This window comes from Molothrus aeneus, chromosome 1 (assembly GCF_037042795.1).
Source record: "Molothrus aeneus isolate 106 chromosome 1, BPBGC_Maene_1.0, whole genome shotgun sequence".
Classification (NCBI taxonomy): Eukaryota; Metazoa; Chordata; class Aves; order Passeriformes; family Icteridae; genus Molothrus; species Molothrus aeneus.
The window spans coordinates 47,005,053-47,027,390 of record NC_089646.1 but is presented as its reverse complement, the minus strand read 5'-3'; the positions used below and the strand labels follow the sequence as shown (position 1 = coordinate 47,027,390).

General features: G+C 40.2%; 1 protein-coding gene across 3 annotated transcripts in view; it reads right to left on the bottom strand.

Annotated features, from left to right (window-relative positions):
- The window catches only part of BMPER (BMP binding endothelial regulator), a 147,924-nt gene that overhangs the window by 36,577 nt on the left and 89,009 nt on the right, over positions 1-22,338 (bottom strand). For all 3 annotated transcript variants that reach the window (XM_066556478.1, XM_066556469.1, XM_066556487.1), the window contains 2 exons: positions 17,104-17,433; positions 9,674-10,010 (listed from right to left, as the gene is read on the bottom strand). In XM_066556478.1, coding sequence (XP_066412575.1) covers positions 9,674-10,010; positions 17,104-17,433 — 667 coding nt within the window. The remainder of the gene's footprint in view (positions 1-9,673; positions 10,011-17,103; positions 17,434-22,338) is intronic.

Below are 22,338 nucleotides of genomic sequence, written 5' to 3'. Positions count from 1 at the left end.
ACTTGAGAGAGCAAATGTGGAGTATGGGATCTTCACACACCTCTCAGTACAGCAAGCCCTTATGGGGACAGACAGGAAAGAAGGAGATTTGCCTATACCCCGGATTGCTGCTTTATACCACAGACAGCTACTTAAAAGCTGACATAATGCAGAGGTCCACAGAGATCTCAAAGCCTGGGAACATCCCAGATTTTTTGGATGCCCTGTGAGATTGAGAAAACAAGACAGCAAAGCTGAAAGAAAAATCTGCAACTATTAAAAACACCCACAAGAAAGCTTTTAGTTAAATCTAACCCATAAAATGTCTCTAGAATGGACCCCTCATGTGCAGCAAGTCAGCTCTCCAAAATACAGGGAGAGCAAGCTTGATAAGCTCCTTGGAGCTGTCAAAACCTTCCTAAGGCAAGCTTTATACAGAATTTTTTTTGTAGTGGTCACAGCTCACGTCCTGCTTTGTCTGGTTATCCTGCCAGAAACATAAATGAACTCATAAGAATAACAGGAGGATTTGGTTAAGCTTATTTTTAAAACATTTCCCACAAATTCATCTCATTTGCCTGCTTACAAACACCCTTGCTCATCTTTGCTGTGTGTCTAATTAGGTAGGATATACTGCAGGTGGCTTAAAATAGGAACTGAAATATAGCAGTTTTGCAGTTGTGCATGCTAAAGGAAAGGTAATTAAAATGTCATGTTATGGAGATGTAAACTGATCATCTCAGGGGCCTGAAAGGATTTCTCTTTCATTTATGACATGGTACAGTTGGCCAGCTACCATATGGGTGGGTTTGTTCTTCGTTGCAACACTTACTGACCTCTCCTTAAGGCAGAATATGAGATCTGATGGGTTGGTTTCTTGAATTTTTTATGTACAGAAATAGACATATTGCCATCAGCTAAGCATCTCTGCATTTTATTTAAAGTCAATACTGCAATAAAGCTTAAAACATAAAAAGCTAAAATTAAATTAAAACAAATTTGCAATGAAAGCCCTGCTGAGAACTTGTCGTAGAGGTTAATTAAAATGAGATCGAACAGAGATCTTGGATTTTGTAGTAGCTGTAGTTAAAAATCTGTGGTACCTGACAGAGACATGGTGGTTTCCCCTGACGATGCTTAAAACTTTTCCAAATAGCATCTCTCCAAAAACAGGATTTCTTTTTGCAGCTAAAAAGAAATACTGCAGAGTAGCAGGTATTTTTTCCTTGGCAATGGATTAAGTTGTACCAACTGGCAGGCGGTATCTTTTTAAAATATTTCTAAAAGGGAGGCTATTTCTCTGCTTTTTTACCAGTTCCTCTCCACACCTTCTCTCCTCTTTTTAAACATCATGCATTTTATTATAATACTGAAACATCAGTGGTGCTCTCCAGAATAGAAAAGGGCTATTTATTAGTGTCTGCAACAAGGATGGACTTGTATCTCACCATGGCAGTCCTACAGCATGTTCATGCTCACTGTGAAATAGTGGCATTTGAATAGTGTAGCTGTAATATTTATGATGGTGGATTCTAGATTAAAAAAATTATTCCTAGAGCATATTTTAAAGCCTATCAAACAAGCTTTGAAAAATGTGAGAGACAGCAGACCTATCATTGCAGGTTCTTTCTACAAGTTCCTTACAGAAAAGAAAAAAAAACCATGAGTGAATTCTAGTCAGCAAAACATAGAATGGACCTCTCAGTTGCCTGTGTCCAGACATATTAGGTTTTTTGCCTTGGAAAGTCACCCTTTAGTTTTCCCCTAGGAAAAAAGAGATCAGCAAACAGGATATGGGTGTCCAGATTTGAATGTGTTTTCTTTTGTCTACCCCAGTAAAGAATGCTAATGAAACAACTAGCTGAAGCTTTCTGAAATTATCTGTGGTACAGCAAATGGTGGGAAGACAAAACAAGGATTAGTAACTGATGCAAAGATTACTGTAATACAGCTTCCTGGGACAGGAAAATTCAAAAGGATGAAAACCTGTCACCCAAATATAGCGAAATTCCCATTGATTTCAATAAATCAGAATTGTACCTCATGACATCAAGGCACTGCAGAAAATAAAAACAACACCAAACTACCAAACCTCTATTAAAATAATCCAGGAACAACAAGCTCTAAGAATGCAGTCCATATTGACAAATGATAAGGGTATTGGGCATACCCTGCTTTTCTGTTAGATGTCTCCCCACCTCCTCCCTACTCCATAGTGCCTACCATCCTTCAGGATCATTTCTGTCTCAGTCAAACTGACCTTACAGCTTCACATGCAGAGTCTCACATCTGTCAGACAATGGACAATGAGGAAGACAGCAATCGGTTATGAAACACCTGACTTGAATTTCATTGAGCCTGGTAATAAACCAGAAGAAATGAAGTTTTACTAGGCAGAAGCAGGTTTTCACCATAATTCTCTATATACCTCCATTCATGATAATGACAAAGGAAGTTCTTTCCTGGAAAAGTGAGAAACGAAGCCTCATAATGCACTTACAAGAAGTAGGAAATAACATTTCATTCAGTGTAAAAGGACAGGTAGGGTTGTGATCATGTAACTACATAAGCAAAACAAATACATTCCAGAAATGCCATCCTTTGAAGGAAAGGAAACTTGCAGGGGTTTAATCACATAGTAGTATGCTGCTTCATCTGGTTTCCTATAACAAATCTCTCCTTGCTAAAAAAAAATAATTAAATTTCCATATAGGGAAGTACAAGGGGAAGCATGCTCTCCTCGGCTGGAAGCAAGCTATGGACAGTCCCAGGTGAATGGTGTCTATCCAACACCACTGTTTTGTCAGATTTTGGAGCCCTCTCCATCCTAATCCCTTCCCCCCACTGAATCCCAATACCTCAACAGGAAAGGAGACATCTGTGAATCCTCTGGCACTGCTTCGATGTTTTACAGCTGTAATAACCACTGATACAAAGAGAAGAATGTTTTCTAGCCCCAAATTCCTGAGGTACTTTTCTAAACCAACACAAGTGGATGGGACTTGGTTACATGAAAAATACCCCACCAGGGTCAGGGGTGTGAGGAAAGATGAAGAGGAATCATGATCTGCAGATAATTGAGCTCAGCTTGGCTTCAGATGTATCTTTTCTGACCACTCAACCCATTTGTCCAAATCCAAACTTCTAATCTTTACATCTAAACAGTATTTTTCAGGGAGCTTGAACTCACTCACTTTTGGATATATCAGATGAAAAATACTTCAAGGAAGGGGCTTAAAAGAGTGGTGATTTTACATATATGCAGTAGTTTTGCAGTACTCCTTACCATTAGCATATAGGCAGGGCAGTTTGATGCTTGCTCCTAGAAATCCCAAAATGCATCGGACACAACGAAGTCCATTTTCTCTCATTGCCAGCCACCAGCAGTCTAAGTCATGGTGCCTCTTACCTATATTTCAAGCAGTTCATCACAACCTTACACAAAATGCACAAGTTGGCATTGAGTGGTTTGGGGGATAATGTCAATTCATATAGAGGCATAAAGGAAAGGCAGTAAGCAGCCCAGACAGATAGGCATGAAGAACTGGTTCCCATGCACCAGAGCTCTTGCAAGGTTTGGGGACACACTGCCTCTCCCAGTGCCTATGCATCTACTACCAGATTGCTGTGCAGCCCTTTGAAAGGACCTCAATAGGTTGGAGAGATGGGCAGAGAGGAAGTGTCTCAAGTTCAACAAAGGCAAATGCAGGGTTCTGCACCTGGAGAGGAATAACCCCATGTACCAGCACAGGCTGGGGGCCAAACTGCTGGGAAGCAGCTCTGCAAAGAAGGACCTGGCAGTGTGCCCTTGTGGCCCAGGAGGCCAGTGGTGTCCTGAGGTGCATCAGGAAAAACATTGCCAGCAGGTCGAGGGAGGTGATCCTGCCTTCTGCTCAGCCCTGGTGAGGCCACATCTGGAGTGCTGTGTCCAGCTCTGAGCTCCTGAGTACAAAGGAGATATGGAGCTCCTAGAGCAGGTCCAGGGGGGCAACAAGGACTAGGGAACTGGAGTGTCTTTCTTATGAGGGAATTGGGCCTGTTCAGCCTTGAGACAACTGAAAGGGACCCTCACTAATGTGTATAAATATCTAAAAGTGGGGTGCCAAAAGGATGTTTCCAGGCTCTTCTTGGTGGTGCAAGTCAACAGGAAAAGAGGCAGTGGGCAGAAAATGATGGACAGGAAGTTCCACCTGAACATGAGGAAGAACTTCTTTGCTGTGCAGGTGACTGAGCACTGGAACAGATTGCCCAGAGAGGTTGCAGAGTCTGTCTCACTGGACATATTCAAGAACACTCTGGACACAATTTTGTGCCATGTACACTAGGATGATCCCTCCTGAGCAGGGAGGTTGGACCAGATGACCCCACTCTTGTCCCCTCCAACCTTACTCATTTTTTGATTCTGTGATTCATAGAAAACTCACATCCTCATGCAGATTTGCTTAAAAATAAAAAAAACCAAAACAATAATTGTTTCAAATATGTTTAAATTCCTTTCTAACCAGAAGTTCCCTGGGCCATGCAGCTGCTCTATGACAATTTGCCCAAGAAGCTGAATAAATTGTTTCATCCTGAGCTCCTCTCTGTTGTGGTTACACTGCTGCTAGTACCCAGACTCAGGGCCAGCTTCAGGCAGATAGTCTGACAGGCACAGAAACATCCATTCCTCAGCACAAGGGCCAGCAGAAGCAAGAGCCAACCCCTGCTCTGTGCCAAGTCTGTAAGGGGACCAGTCACAGTTTCATGCCATCAGTCCCTTTTTTGAGCCAATACCACTGGCTTTGTCTTGAAGGGGGACACAGCCAGCTCTGCCCCAGGGTGAGTGGAAAGACATATGTGGAGGCTGGTTCAGGAGCAGGAGCTAGGGCAGGAGTCACCCTGGTGAGCACTAAGAGCTACAGCTGCCCCGCACTTACACCACTCCAGAGGAGTAGAGCAGCTCCAGAGGAGTCCTGGAGCAGCCCAGCCTCAGCCAGAGCAACTGCTGTGCCCTAATCCATAGCCAGAACCTGAAAACCTTGTGGGGAGAATTTTGCAATTTGCACTTTGGCAGTAAACTGAGGGTTCCAGAGATCTCAGTTCCATCCACCCCTTAAACACTTGAAACGGGATTTTCTTAAGTCATTCTTTAGCATACATTCCGTTTGTACCATCCTGCTGAGTGAACATAGGGGCACAACCACATGAATTTTACAGCTGTAGGACATCATTGCTAACAGGGAAAAAGACCTTCAAACCTTTTGCTTCAAAGCCACAAAACTTTGGTGCCCATCTTTCAAACAGTTTGTAAACATCTTTGCAATGCTCACATGTTCTCTGCAGCCGTTTTATGGCATCACTGCCAATCTTAATAACAGAGAACAGGCTACACAACGTTGCAAATTTTGCCTCAACTCCAAGCAGTAGTATTTTCTCTAGTAAGTGGAAATTTTTAGAAAAACTGCAAGATTGCAGCAGTTAACTGCATAAAGTAAATAGGTTAACTGAGACAGAAATTCATTAACTGATTAACCCAGAACTATAGATGAAGTAATATCACCACATCACAAAGAACATTTAAGTAAAGAATTGCAATAAAGTAGATTTTCAATTATTGAATGCATGTGATTAACAGATTCAAACAAATGATGCTATTAGTATGTTAATTATTGCTTGCCCTAAACTACTGATGATTAAAGTGTTTAAGAGAAAAACACATCCCAGGACAATTACAAAAGAGAAAAAGAGTAATTAATTATTCAGAGTGCTATTGCCTGCTGAAATATAATAATAACAATAGTAAAAATATATATTAATAATAGGAATAATAATAATAATAAAAAGACTTCTCTTAAAAGTTAGGGACACAAATTTTCCAATGTGAAATAGAGAAATCTACTCAGCAGATACTGAATTTTTTCAAAAATTGTGGCAGTAGTGAGAGACTCAAGCACTGTCTAATCAGTCATTTATGAGCTCAGCTGCTGTGTAGGTGTGTTAGAGACGGGTGATACACCGATATCATGTCGATGTCATGTTCCAAATCCATTGATGCAACTGCTTAAAAGAAAAAGACCCCACCAAGCTACTAGAAAGCCATGGATACCAACGAGGGCAGGTGTTCAGGTATGAGTCCTGTGTCTTCCTCTACAGTGCCTCCTGCAGCCACATTTCTCCCTGCATAAAGCAGCATTGCTGTGGCTCCCTCACTGCAGTCCCTAGACCTATGGTAGGGGCTGCCTGCTCCTCTCAAGGAGGCTCCTGAGAGGTGTCAGTCATGACCAAGCACAACAGGCATGGGGTCACACTGGTGACCTGCCTTGCATGATCACATTGCTCCCTGGCCTCACCTGCTGGGGTCACCTGCAGGCCCCTGCTACAGCACAGCTCAAAGATGCACAATGAGATCAGCCATGGGGTACAGTTTGGTGAGAACAGAAAGTCCTCTTCTCCTTTTTCAAGCTCCCCAAGATCCCCAAATCCTCATCCATGAGCTTAAATGGTACCATAATATTTCCCAATAATGTGATAGAGCTTTTTCTGTTAACAACAGCACAAGATATTGAGACAGTATCACCTAATTTTAGTTCTGCTTATACTCAAGAGCAGTTTCAGGAGTTTGAGTGACAGCTTTATTGCATACATGGTTTAAATATCTTGCCTACAACTTGATACTGAGTAACCTTGGTAACTTTATTTTACCTTATTTTTTTTTTCAAGGACCACTCTAGGAAGGTTAGCCATAATGAAATACCAAAATAGATAAGTGGCAATAGTGATGACCCTAACTGCTAATCTCTTCTTCACACAGGATCTACCAAAATCTCCTAGAAATTCAAAATATTTTCCCTGCTTAATGAACTTGCCTCAAAAAAGTTGAACACAAAGGGTTATTTTTAGAGTATTACACATGAGTACTGAACAACTAGAAATGCATTAAAGACAAACAAAAAATACCAGCCCCAAACTAAACAAAGCAAACCACAATTAAAAAAACATAGTTTTTTTAATAGTAACATTAGTTACAAAACAAAGAACTTAAAAAGTGGTGTAAAATTTTTTTCATCTGCAGTCAGAACAATTTCAAAATCCTTTCTCACATGCTCACATTTTACTTTCTTCTGCCATATGCTTTGCAGGGAAACACAAGTCACCAAAGTCACAACATCACAAAAAAAGGGTTAAGGGTAAGATGCAAAACCTAAGGTGTCACAGATCTCTCAAAGTCAAGCACAGGAGTCAACATGCAGCTAGATCTCTACTCTCTAAAACATGAGCTATATCCTTTTCACTTAACAACCATGGCAATCACGCTGCATGTTTTTTGGATGGCTAACAAAAGGAGAAACTACAGCTGTACAAAGAACGAGACTTAAATGAATTTGAGATATCTTCACACAAATCTCCTCAGTAACACAATGTCAAACAAAAGTTTGCAGTGCATTGTTCGCTGCCTTTTTTGGTATTTGGAGAAAACACACCCTAATTCCTAATGTTCCTGCTGAGTTTATTTTTATTTTTGAGAATTTTTATTAATAGCAGGTTACTACCCGAGCAGCAAAATGAAAATGAAGCAATGTCAGTAATACAGGCAAAAAGGACAAAGAAAGGATAACTCTTGAAAATATAGTATTTCAAAAGGAAAAATTCCATAATTATGTTGGAGGGTAAAAACTGAGAAGCTATTCAATTCAACGAGGATATTGGGAGAAAAAAAAAGAATCTAACCCTATCCTTCCCTTTTCTTACGGCTAAGAGCCTGCTCAGATTAAAAAAAGCAGAATTTTAAAAATTTTAGTTGAACTCACCCTGAAATTAGAGAACATTGACTAAATATGCTTCTCCAAAAAAACCTCAGTTAAAAGCTGTGTTAATTTGAATTTCTTTCAATGGAAATCTAAATCTCCTGCAAAAGCACATCACCAGTAATGAGTTATTGGAACAGAATTAATGAAAAATGCAAATCTTTCTTGAATGTGTATCCCATAATCATTACCTCCTTGTGGACACTTCCTGGTACGAAAAATGGCCATGGTCATTGACAAAATTCCTTGCTACAACTTTATCAGTTTCTGACAAGAAGCAGCATTCTATTATATACCATTATTTGGCTATAAATTATAGTTTATCTTCATTCCTGTGTTGGAAGCTGAGCATTTTAACAGCTAGCAACATCGAAATGAAAACAACAGCTACTTCTGACAAAATATGATGGTCATTTCAATGTAATGTTTCCTGAGGGAAAAATACACTTTTCTACAAAAGGACACAAATTAAATACTTGCTTGATTTCATTGCCTTTCCAGGACAAACATTAGATATCATTTTAAAGGAACAGAAAAGCTCTATGGTAATTCTTGAGTGCAACCATGTAGAATTTTTTTGACTGTTGTAGCCAAAATATAAATCACTTTCTGCTCTGGTGTCAGGAAGTGTATTGCACTAAATTAATCATGAGCTACTTTAAAAAAGGAACAAAAAATCCACTGCAAAATTAAACAAATCTCTCTACACCTGTTTTCCATTTGCATTGTCACCACTTACCTTTAAAGGACGATGGAAGTGAGATGGGAATGTTGCTGAAATGTATTCAACAGAACCTGTGTGCGTGTGTTAGCTTCTCTAGTGCTCTCTGTTGTGCTTCAGCCATTGGAAAAGATAAAGTGTCATAACCTGCACACAATATAATCTTTACTCTTTGCCAGGCTCCTAGCACAGGATACACCACAGCAAAATAAATGCTGTGTGCTGAGGCACACAGACTACAAGCCAAGCTGTATGTTTCTTCTAGCATTTCCCAGTCTCAGATGTATTCTGCTGGATTAGATAAACGTCTTTCTGTCTCATTACAAAAAAAGAGGACAGGCAATTCCTAAGGGAAATTGAGTCATTCTAGAAAACTTTTCCTAGTAAATCAAATAGTGAATGTGACCAAGTGGGGAAAGCTGGGAGCACGGAGATCAGGCAGCTTCATCTACAACCATACAACTGTGACTCAGCTTGCTCTTACCTTTTATGTCAGGCAATCCAAAGACTAGACAATTGTATTTACTGAGTGAGGGGAAAATAAATTCATGCCAATTAAAGACCAGAAAATATGTCTTTGTGGCTTAAACTTAAACCATTTTAAAGATTTAAAAAATCTATAATAATTCACTCAGACAAGGATTCTAGATCCTCATCTGTCTTTCTTTTCTCCCAGGGCAGGACAGGCCATGCATGGAATTTTTTGTTAACGGTCCCCTTTCAAACTCACAACCCACAAACCACACCATCCAAGAGGCATTAGACATATTTAATATCCTTGCTTTAATAGAGTAATTTTCAAAATGTTTCTGGGAAGACACACTTCTGTGGACCACAAGCAATAGCAATTGAAGTCAGCCTCAACTTTACAACTGAGTTTGAAATCAGAGGGAGTTTACAAAAATGTTTTGACATCTCTTCCCCCTCTTTCTTCAGTCTCCAAAAGTACTTTTTCTCTAGCTTGTCACAAGCCTGCCTTCCTTTCTCACTGTTGGCTGCTCAGGTCTATTTGCTCAGGACCATCTTCTGATTCTGTACTCAGAAAACGTCATATAATATAAACTTGCATATTAATTCTTAACAAACATATCTCAACATGTGTTCAAGTGCTACAGAAACTGGGCCTCCTACATGGTTTTTCTCATCACACAGTCACTTAGTACCTCTCTTTACAGCAAGCCACACTTACCGGTAAAAGGTGGTATAATCCACTGTTGAATGACAGCTCTGGAACTCCCAGGCTTTGAGCTTCTGGCATTCCCGATGAGCTCGGAGTTTCACCCTGACTGTCCCGTGGCAGAGCTCAGGCAGGGGTTTCCTCTGCGGGCGGCTGCAGAATTCGTTCGACTCCACGCGCCAGGATTCAGCGAAGTCGTCCACATCAAACTTAAAATTCCCATCCCCCCCAATCAGGTCATCTCGCTTGTGCCCATTGTAATTGCCACACAAACCACAGAGTTTGCCTTTCAGATGAGGTGCAGCCATGACTTCCACAAAACTGTCTCCATCCCATGAGATTTCCAAGCCTGATAAAAAGAAAAGACAAAGGAAAAAAAAAAAAGAGAGAGAGAAGAAGAAATTGAGGATAACAAACTGCACCTTATGTTTGTGAAACAGTGTTAATGGGACTCTGAACAAAGCCATGGGCTTAGTTCTGATAATGCTGTTAGATTTCTATATAGTTCCCAGTAAGTGCCTCTGGCAAGTGCAGTGTTTCTTAAACTACAGTCAATTACAATACATGCCTGCCTATCTCTTCTTATTTTTGTTCTTTCTTGCTAATGAATGGGGTTATCCTAAAAAATATGGAGGCAAGGCAGGATATCAATATCAAAGGAAGGCTCTTGCAAAATTCTGGAAGAATTGAACTTGCTATGGTAAATGTCTAGCTGATTTTGCAGGGGGCCTAGAATTTCAACCATTGTTACCCATTGCACAGGTAGTGGTAATACAAAGATGTCCATGACCCATGAGACTCCAGCTGTAACCTTATGGGAAACATCCTACTCTTGCCTACAAAGCTGACACTGATCGCTCATTGGGATGAATACAACTGTTCCAATACAAGTTACCTTATTTTGGGGGAATAAAAAGAGTTAAAAAGATTACAACAAAGATATATCAGATGGCAAAACTGATGTAAGAAAGCATTCTGGATTGGATTCAAACTGTTCACTCAAAAGGCATTAATTACCAGCTTTTTGTCTGCATAAGTTAGCAAAACTGAGAAATTATGGTAAACATCAAACCTTCACCTAGTGGCTGGGATGTAAGCTGTCTCCTACAATTTGCTTTACAGGAAGGTTTGGCGCTTCTGGAACATCAAAATCAGAGTTACTTTTTGCGAGTGACACCCATTTTATCTGTCTGTACCCATCTAAAAGCTAGGTGTCTATTTTAAGTCAGCTGTCTAGGCCCTTTGATGGAGTAAAATAGGCAGCTCTGGATCACAACAGACTGTCTAATGCAGAGGAAATAAACTACTTTCTGAATGTCTTTCTGTTCCCAGAGATACTCTAGAGGGGACAGAAATCAGGGGGAGACTAAACTTCTAGTTTTTACCTTAGCGACTGTAAATTAAATGGATTCCATTCTTTGAGGAGTAAATAGGCAGCTCATAAGGGAAAACCATTTTGATATCATTTGGGATAAAAACAACACCAAGAAACATTGCTGCTTAACTTCTACCCAAAAATGGCCTTTCTGGTAACTATTTCCACTGTCTGCTGAATCCTTCTATGTCACATCTGCAGGAACCCTGCATTTGAAATTCATAAATCATTTTGCTGATATTAACTTATTCTCATAAAATACCTGTGAGCAGCCATTGATTAAGGATAAACACGAGATCCTGCTTTTCAACAGGATAATCCAGATTTTACCCTGTTCCCCCTGCTTAGCCAAGAATACCAAAGAGCATCATTCTGTGGTGGAGGACCAGGGCTTCACTCCAGCTTTCTTCATTTGCTGTGTGGGCTGGCTTAGCACCACCCTTTCCCCTGGTAAATCAGTGCTTGTCACTGTGTGATCCAAATCCTGCCCTATCCTCATGCAAGTAATTAACATACCAGTGACTCAGTTCAAAGCTGGAATCCTTCCTTCAGCAACACATCCCATTGTCTCCTATGACAATTCCTACCTGTGCTGCAGAGGAACAGGGTGAGGTTCAAGAGGAAATGATGGCTATAGAAGGGTGCCATCTTAACATCCTGCCCCAGTGCTTGTGTAGGTTACACCATGTCTCCAAGAGTTTTGGGAATGATTTACTCATCAAGGCTGTGAAGGTAATTCTGCATTACCAGTCACTGCAGTCTATTACACTATTTTCTTAACACCATAGGTTAGCAATGGTAGCACAAATGTATCCTGAGCTAACTATGCCTGAAATCAGTTTCAAATTACCTCATAAACCCAGCATGGATGGGGCCACTGTCTCCTCCTCCAAAGGCACTTTGCACCCAGCCAACTGAGAAATTGTGCAAGACTACAACTGTTAATGAGGCCAGCACAGTGGCAAGGGGGAAAGCTGCCTTTTAAGCTGCTTCATACATTATTACTGCTGGACAAATTCAAAATCCAGCGGTCTTTGCTTCTGACAACACTGAACAAAACAAAACACAGCTTGATTTGCAGACACAAGATTAATACTGCCGTGCTGGCATTTAGAAAATACTTGCCATTAACTTATAAACCAAGATTTCTTCAGACTTGAGAATCATATAAACTTTCTCAAAGTTTAAAGCATCAAGATCAAATTCTCAGACAGTTCTTTTCAGAAAATAACTAAAGCTTTAAGGCTATGTTCAAGTTTTTCCCCCAGAGAAGCTCCCTCAGAAGCTCCCTACTTTAAACAAAGTCAGAAAAGACTGGCTAAGGATTCTGCCTTAAGTTTGCTTTTAAGACTTCTTTTTTTCTTAAGACAAAAGTTACTGACCTTCAGTTAAAATACATTAATTATGAAAGGTTAACTTGAAAATTTTCATGAACATTTATGTCCTCTTTCCCTGAGTTAATTTACTTGTTACATGTTGCTTTTGTAGACCTGCAAAAGAAATGCAGGTATGCAGAAGAAAAATAACATGAAATTACCGCTTTTCTTCTCAGCATATAAAAATGCACATTTTTAAATCTAGAGATTCCTGCCTTGATTACTGGATTTCATTCAAGAGATTCACTGTGTAACTGCCACATGGATGTACTTTCCTCTAGCTGGTATGGCTTAATTACACTTCATTCTGCTGTAATTGCTCAGATAGAAGGGTAATTTCTGGCTTTGATGAAGAGCCTAAAGGTTTCTGTCCATAACAGAGCTTATTCCTTTTTGGAGTAAGAAGGAAGGGTAATTACCCCTACATGCATGACAATTTTGTTGGACCCTGATCACACTCTGCAGTGTGTGCCTTTTGTTTTCTCACAAGCAGAAAGTCCAGTTAGTTTCTGTAAACCAGTAAGAGCTGTGACAGATGGGATTATGCTACAGAGCAGTGTTTGAAATGGTCTCATTGGCAGGCAAAAACTGTTTGGAAGATTTTCTTGGTGCCTATACCCCCCCTTTCTTCCCCCCACCCAAAATGAATGAGTTTCCCATTCACTTGGACAAGAATCAGAAACCAAGAGATGAGAAGCCAAAGGATGCAACATCTGTCCCATCTGGGGATGTGCAGAAAAGGAATATTCTCTGAGTTACTTTTTCATTTTTTCCAATTACTCCCTCTCTTTGAAGGATGCTCAACCAACTTGCTACTTGATTTTTTAACTTGGCATATTGTCTGCTCTACTCCATTAAAAAAATCCTTCTGGATTTATGCATATCACATACTGAGTTGCCCATTATAGGACCTCTCATCAATTGTTCTGCATGATTTTTCATGGCATCCTTGAGGTTTAAAGGCATCCTCAAGAACTCACAAACAGCTCTTCCCCAGACATTTAATGCCAAAGTAGTACAGAAAAAAATGCAGCAAAATGGCTTTGTGCAAAAGATAGTGCAGAAACAAGAACAACAAAATGCTTGTGCAATAGAGGAATGGGTAAGTAACACCAGCCCCATGTTACCTACCAAAGACACTTTTGTCTTTCTAGCACAGAAATTTGGATAAGGACACAACACCCCAAGCACACCCATAGCTGCCAGTGCAGACTACAAAGACTGCTGCTGCGTGCCATCCAGGGCTACAGCTGGTGAGGAATTTAGCAACAAAACAGGTTTTCACTGGAAAATGCCAATTCATCAGAACTGAAATGCTTCAGGGAGACATATCGTATTCAATGAACTTCCAACACAGCACCGGCAAAGCTCCAAGCTGGTTTCCTGCCAGCTCGCCTGGTGGGCTGCCTGGAAGCCTGAATGATCAGGGTATGAAACTCCAAGACTGCCCTGCCATGCACACTGCCCTGTAGCCAGGGACCACAAGACTTCCTGAATCTTTGGGCTTGTCTGTTTTATCTAAGGCTCAATTCCCAGCTCTGCAAAAGGAAAACCAAAATCCGTGGGAATGCTGGCTGAGCTGTAAGGACCAGACCCTGCATTTCCCAGCCCAATTTTATTTTGAATTTTACTTCTGGTGCAGCAGTTTTGCTTATTTTTCATTACTTCCTCTCTCTCTTTTTTCACCCTACACTGGGAAAGCATATATTTTTAAAAATCCATGTTTCCTTCTGAAACAGAAATTTCTCCATTTTTTTTCCCCAGGTACTGAGAACTTCTGGAACAAAATGTTTGCCTTTAAACCAGTTCTACTCAGCACATTCTTCCTCTCTACAGTCTCTCTGTTGCTTGTCCTCTCCCAGCAAAATGGAGCCAGGTCATTCTGCTACTTCTCAGGCCTTATGTGCTGAAGAAAGTAGGACTTGGCCCATCATTCTGTATTCAGCAAGAGAAACCTGATCCTGCTCCGTTAAGAGGAGGAATTATTTAGGCTATAATTTGCAGTGATTACACACTGTTTGGTATGTTGTCATATGCCATGTTTGCACTTCCTCTGCCAACACATGGACAAAGATGTGTGCAGTCATTTATTAGGCTTGCACCAGAGACAAATGGAATAGCAGCAGGATTAGTTGTCATTCATCTTCAGTTGAAAACCTTTCCTTGGCCTGTGGCTGGCTAATGAAATCCACATCGCCTGAATTCATGGTGTTCAGCTGGCTGCAAAGAAAAACCCTCAAGATGCTTCTAATTAGAACTTGTGAATAATGGTCAACTTGTGTGCATTTTACAGACAGCCACAAAAATCTGCATTGCCACTTTGAGGAATGAGCCCAGAGCTGGGATCCACATTATGCAGACTCACTTTTCCAGAGGCAATATGAACAGGTGTCTAAATTCTCAGCTCAACAGCGGGTGCTAGTGTCCCCCCGAAACAAAATTATGCTAGATAATGAGTATGACTATGCGTCATGCCTGTGACCGTATCACTCCATAAGAAAGACTGGTTTCACTGCTTTCACATGGCATTTAATTGAATTAACAGTAAACAGTATCCTCACTGAAACAGTACTTCACTGTGTAAGAGAAATCTCTCAGGACTATAGTAGTACCTAACACATGCTAATGAGAAAGTTTTAAACCCTCCCTCAGTATTTATCTACGCAAAGACACTATGGTTTCAGAACAGTTTATCAAAACAAAAGTAAGTCCTCCTACTTTTTAGCATTTTGAAAATTTAGCATTTTGACAATTAATGCATTTTCTAAGACTCAAAAGATCTGAGAGAATGCTACTTCCCTTCCCCTTTTCTAGAAATAAGGTAGAAATTTTACTTCTAGTGCAGCAGTTTTGCTTATTTTGTATTACTTCCTCCCTCTCTTTTTTCACCTTACACTGGGAAAGCATATATTTTTTTAAATCCTTCTGAAACAGAAATTTCTCCAACTTTTTTTCTCCTGGTGAAAAAATTCTATAAAGTTTCTCATTTCCTCTTGCTTGTGGTGTTTGTTCCTTGCAGACAACTTCTTACTTGGGCATAAAGCAAGCCAAATAAGATGGCACTGAACAGTAAATTGGGCCTTGTTTTTCAAACCAGTGCCTCCATTTTGCTGGACAGTGAAATATTTCCATAATTTTACAACTTAAACTCATTCCAGCCATCTATAACTATGAATATATAATTGATCACCTTAACCGCAAGATACATTGCTGCAACTCTGAAAAACATGAATTTTATGTTTAAGAACTGATATTTTCTCAGTTCTTATCTGTATCAAACGATACCATGTATTGAGTTTTTATGGTAAGATTTTGGAAGGAGAGAGCTACAGGGGTGGCTTCTGTGAGAGGCTGCCAGAAACTTCCCCCATGTCCGACACAGCCAATTGCAGCTGTCTCTGAGATGGACCAATTCCAGCTGGCTCCAAGATAGGCTCAGCCTTGGCAACAGTGGCAGCACCTCCGGGATAACATATTTAAGAAGGGGGAGAAAAGCCCTGTGCAACTGCAGTCAGAAAGAGGAGGGAGAGTATAAGATCAACAATTCTGCAGTCAGCAGAGAGGGAGCAAGAGGAGGTACTGAAGCAGCCCAGGGTGCAGACCACGGTGAGACAAGGCTGCCCTCCTGCAGCCCATGGAGCTCCATGCTGGAGTAGACATCCACCTGCAGCCCCTGGATAACCTCACACTGGAGCAGATGGATGTCAGGAGACTGTGACCCCATGGGAAGCCATGAAGAGAGGAGCCCACCCTAGAGCATATTTGCTAGCAGGACTTGTGACCTCATGGGGAATCCACATTAGAGTCTGTTCCTGGAGGGCTGCACCCTGTAGAAGGGACCTGCATTTTTGAAGTTTGTGAAGAAATGCAGCCCATGGGAGGGACAAACACTGGAGAACTTTGCAGAGAACTGTCTCCTGTGGAAGGGACTCTCCATGCTGGAGCAACAAATAAGTGTGAGGAGGAAGAAGTGGTAGATACAGTATGTGTGATGGACTGACTGCAAATCCCATTCCCAATCCCCCTACAGCACTCAGGGCAGGAGGAGGTAGAGAGAATCAGGAGTAAAGTTAAGTTTGTGAAGAAGGGGATTTGGAGCGTGGAGGCTTTTTGAAGATTTTACTTCATTTCTCATTATCCTACCCTAATATTATTGGCAATAAATTAAACTAATTTCCTGAAATGGAGTCTATTTTTTCTCACAGTGGTAATTGCTGAGTGATATCTACCAGTCCATATCTTGAACCACAAGTCTTCCACTATATTTTCTCCTTCCTGTCCAGGTGAGGAGGAAAGTGATACAGTGGCTTTGGTGGGCATGGGCATGTTTAGTTGATGGCCAGCCAGGGTCAACCCACCATACTCTCCATAAGCCACTTTTAAGTTACTGGAAGTGAAAGTCATGGCACATTTGTCTGTTTGGGCAGTTAATTATCAGCTGCAGAATGAAACACAGCCTAGCAATATCCTCCAGGCTTCAAACTCATAGCTGGGATTTCTGTCTGCTTGTGGGCTGTGGGAATTTTGAAAGCACTGTGGGTTTCTCTGATCTCTAAAGAGTTATAATGCTATTTATTACTGCTATCATGTTTTTTTACTGACTACTGTTCATGCTGAACTTCAGAAGTTCTTCAGAGAGAAAGAAGACACACACACAAACACATACACAGACACACACATACTTGTCTTACCTGCTTTGGTTGTCACTTTCAGCAAATAACCATCCAAATCGATGTGAAATTGTGGTGTCTCGCAAGGCAGTGAAATTCGGGTCCCATTCCACTTCACTGTGAGGTGCTGCTGGAGGCTGATTGTGCTTCTGCCCAACACAAGGTCCACTGACTTTGTCCAGGAGAAAGAACGGGTCCGACGGGCATCGTTTTTTACCAGCACCTGAAAGGGTGAGGCAGAGGAGGAGCAGTCTTTCGTCAAAACGTACTGACATGTTCCCTGAAAGTTAAATGTCCGTCCATCAAAAGTGTTGTAGTGAGGATCTCCAAATACAGTGCAAACTCCAGGCTCTGCAGGTGAGTGAGAAACAAAAGTGCCATATCAATCAAAGGTGGAAAAAAGCAGTTATAAGAACTTAGAGATGCTGCTCTCACCTAATCTACCTGCTCTACAGGGTAGATTTTGACTGGTGCCCACAGAGATTAAATATATCTTTGAAAAACAAAAGCTTTATTGCTTTAGAAGTCTTCCCCAAAGTGACTGGTAACAAAGGCCAGTTCATCCCTGGGGAAGCATAGAAAGGCTAAGCTGCAACTTTGTCCCTTAAACACAACGTACAGTTTAGATTATTACAACACCTGTGAACTTTTTCAAATTTCAGTGACTCCCTGAAATAAAAAACATCAGATCACTTTAGCAGGAGCTGGGTCAGTTCGTATTTTATATGTATACACTTATAAATATCGTACATTTATAAACTAGATGTGTTTACATGTTTTTTTCTCCAAAATACCTGTAGAACCAGCATCTTTTTTCAGTGTTACAAGCTATTGTATATGTTGTTTATACACAACTGACTTGTCAAAGTTATTGATATCACACTACCAGCTAAAAGTCAGTAGTACATGACTAACATGATGCAATGACTGCCAAGGAGCATGGTGTCTCTACCAATCATTGAAGATCTCTTATGGATGTTTGAAGCTATACGCTGGACAGAGAACTCACAGCCCAAAGACAGAACATTTCCATATTCATAGCAACGATGCTGAGTTACCCAGCAGCTACCCAGCAACTGATTGAATTGCCTCACAACCAAAGATAGCAGCAAACATATTTGCCTTGCAGTCTTCTGGTATAACAATAGGTTCTAACCACATTGCTGGTATTCCTGGAAGAAGGAGTCTCAAGGCAGAGAAATGCACACTGCTATTGCCAGCTGTATACCCATGGGCTAAGGCTGCTTTTGAAAGATGATGTCTGTTTAATTAAAAATGGCTTGCTTGAAAAATCAGCTTAAAAAAAGCCAAATTCAAATCTACAAAAAAGAAGTAGACATAAATGTTTTGGAGAAGGGGAAGGGAATTCCTCCCATGGAGTGCAGTACAGCTCTAACTACAAAATACACCTTTCCCAACAGAGTTTTTTCAGCCTTAGCAGAGTGCTATGCTAAAGTAACTAAACTTTCTGGTATTTTTCTAGCTGTAAAGAGCACCCAAGGAAACCTACATGGAGACACAGAAAATGGAGCTGAAGGAGGCCCCATGAGACATTACCTTTTTTTTTCTCCAGCTGCAATGAAGAATCACCTGCACCTATATTATTCCTGATAAATGTTTATCTAACCTGTCCATAAAGAGCAGTAGTAACAGCAGCTCCATAGCCACCTCTGGCAACCTGCTGCAGTTTTGGTCTGTCCCTTCTACAACAAATGTCTTCCTAAAGCCTAATCTCACTTTCTCCTCACTGCATGGTGCAGAGCCATCACAGTGCTGATACCTGGGTGATTTGTGCTCTACCCCTAATGGGCCACACGCCTGCTTCTTTAGCTATGCCAGTAACTCATCTTGGCATCATTATTACTCCTCTTTACTGGAGTGTCTGGCAACTAGGGACCAAAAGTTTCAATTTCTCAAGGACATCATATTGACAACTCCATCAGAAATCAAAATGGTCTATATGTGATCAACATCTCCAGAAAACAGGCCTGATAGACTTTAGGCAGATCCTGAAAACCAAGACATTTAGGCAAAAGAGTGTTTTTAAAAATGTGCACTTCTGTGAGTTTTCTTTTCTTCACTTATACCAATGAGGACGTCAATAACTGCTTTCCAAAGTTCATTAAACGATTAATTGATTCTCCATAAATTGGCAGGAACTATATGGATTTTAATTAATAACATCATTTCTACCAATAGAAAAAATAATCTATAGATTTTGTATGGAGACCATCTGACTTTACCCATTACTAAATCATACTAACATGTTTCTGATTTCCTTATGTATACATCTAAGTATCTGCATGATGAGTATTAAGATACACGTTATTACAAGCTCGGACTGTACTTCAACTATTCCAGCTTTAATTTTTTCTTAAATTTAATGACAACTTTTACGAAAACTTTTATGTAAAAAACATCAACCAAACATCAGTGAAGATTCTAGAGGAAAGATCAGATTTTTCTCTGTGTTTCTAAATCCAAGAATGTGGACATGTTATACATGTTTTTAACCAACCTACTGGGAGGAGGCCGGTTCTTCACCTAAGCAAGTGACTAAGAGGCAAGACATGAGAGGAACAAACATAATTTAGAGATGTGCAAGTAAAATTGATAGTACCAATGGGATCCAAAGGAAATATTTATTTTTAATTTCTAATGTGCTATGCAGAGTAGTGCTGTTTTATGTTATGTTACATCATGTCACGTCATATGTCAATTTGATGCCGTGCAGTTAAAAATGGATTTTGGACTGGACAGCTGAAGGTCTGATCCAAATTTTGCTGTTTTCTTTAATAACCAAGGAAATGGAGGAGGGAAAATCCACCTAAAAACAGTCTGAATAACTGATTCTCTGATATCACTGTGTAAAACATTCTTGAAAGGTTTGCTAAAATTGTGGGGTTTAAAAATAAATCTACACCCTGCAAGAGTGTGTGTGATAACTCAGGCACTGCCAGTAAGAAAAACTGGTTGGCCTAGAAATAAACCTTAAATACCGGGTGTAACAAGACTGTCAACATGAAAAGAATTCCTGCCATTTTAGCTTTTGAGTTGTTGTTTATTTCCTTTTGGGAGAGTTTCAATCACATCATATTTTATGGTTTGCTTCTTTTTATTTTTTTTTTTATTTTTCCCTTTCCTTCTTCTTTTTCTTCTTTTTACTTTTTCTTATTTTTCTTTTTTTTTTTTTCTTTTCTCTTTTCTTTTCTTTTCTTTTTCCCTTGTGAAACAAACCAGTCTTTTTACTTGGCAATTTTTGAAATCCATTGGAAGCACTGATCTCTAGTTAGGATTGTGTGTGACTTTCTTCTCTGTTGGGGCATAACAGATGAAGAGGTGCTGCTGTATCACCAAAGTTATGTTCCCCAACCCTGGAGTATGAATTTTGCTAGCTTATGATAACAAGGTATAGGGTCACAGGTGTAGAGCTTTCCCTTTTTTCCCTAGATCAAATTGTTCCCAGCTTATTGCCAACACTCCATGCATCAGCTGTCTAAAGCAGAGCTAGAAAAGGGCTATTCTACAATATTTCCCCCTGAGACACCCCCAACCTCCAACTACTTTCAAATTAAGGACTTTCTGAGCTAGACATGGTTTCTATTAATTTAGTAACTTTTGATATAAATATTTTCTGTGATTTTTTCCAGTCCAAATTGTTTTTAGCATCTACGACATCCTTGGGCAAAGGAAATGAAGAATCATTGCCTCTCTCTCATTTTGAATGTGGCATTCATAATCTTTGGTGTCCACTTTTGCTTATGTGGATATGCACATGAATGCAAATTTACCCATTCCCTCCCTATCCTTGAAAAACACAGATTTTTCAAAAGAGGGCCCCAGAGCTATGTTTAGGAGGCTGTGATTTTCAAAACACCTCAGGCACTCAACTCTGATTAAACATTATTGAGAGCTGGATGCAAACACCACTAAATCTCTTTTGGAAATCCTGCATGTTGCTCCCAAATCAATATTCAGACCTCCATAAAAACTTCTGGGAGCTTGGCAGTTTTTACATTTGTTTTTTAAGCAACTAAATACGGACTTCACACTTTCACGTTTGACTAAAATATTAAACTACGTGTGTGATTAATGCAGTTTGCTCAGCTCCCACCTAAGGCTCTACAGCTCACTTGCCAACTAATAATAGCATTTAGGTGCTAAAAGTGAATACTATAGAACTGTTGGCATGTTTTCCTTGAATTTTCAAATCACGCTCCCAATTCAAATGAAATAGTGACTTTCATTAGAAAAGGCAGTGTTTTTGAAAACACATGTAGCTGTACAAAAAAGGAAGCTAAAAAAGCAATAGCATGGAAAAGAACACATTAGCATTTCCTAAGTTTCAACATACTCTCATAAAGAAAAAAAGTCACAACCTATTTGGCCCATGTGGAGGGATAAAAGTCTGAAAGACGACTCATTTATAGTAAGTAGTATGCTGAGTACAGGTAAGAACCACTTATTAAACTAAGTGGTTGCCAAAAAGAACCTTTCTGCCTTCCACCCAGTGCCTCCATTCCCCCAGACAGTATTTAGCCTTTTTAGAAAGGCAAAATATATATACTGCGTGGTGGAGGCCAGACAGACAGTCAGCACACACATCCTGACCAGCCGAGACCATGAGCATATTGGCTGGGCAATTAGCACACTTGTAGCTCCAGACCAGCCACAGGATATATTGTCTCTAGCTGGGTTTATTATTTGTTGGGATATAAAGGAAATGGGACACAAATCCATAGGAAACCAGGCTCTGTTAGCTCTGGTGCTCATGGAATAGCTTGTTTTGTTTTTTCAGGAGATCAGAGCAGTCAATTGAAGTCCAAGATGTCCAGATGTCTGGTCACACTCTGCTGGGCTTGTAGGTAGTTAAGAGTGGCCAAGAAAAATATACTTTAAATTATAACTAAAATCGGTCTGGACATGTTCTAAGTAAGGAGAAGGAGGAAAAAACACAAGTTTACCAGTGAAGGGTGTTCTGGTTGCAGATCTATAATTCAAAAATATCTCAGCTTTTTAAAAATAAAATTAAACTTTGAATGAAATTAGCCTGTATGCTGAATTAAGCCCTAAATCAAACAGAACACATTATTAACCTCTAAAAACTAGCTGCAGAACATGCATAATAGAATTTCATTAGGTTTTCTGTAAAAAATGCATAGCCATAGAGGACTTTCCTCATAACTGCTGCAAAGTGCAGCTTGATATAATACACATTACAAGGTGCGGTGTCAAAAACTCCTCCACAGGAGTCTT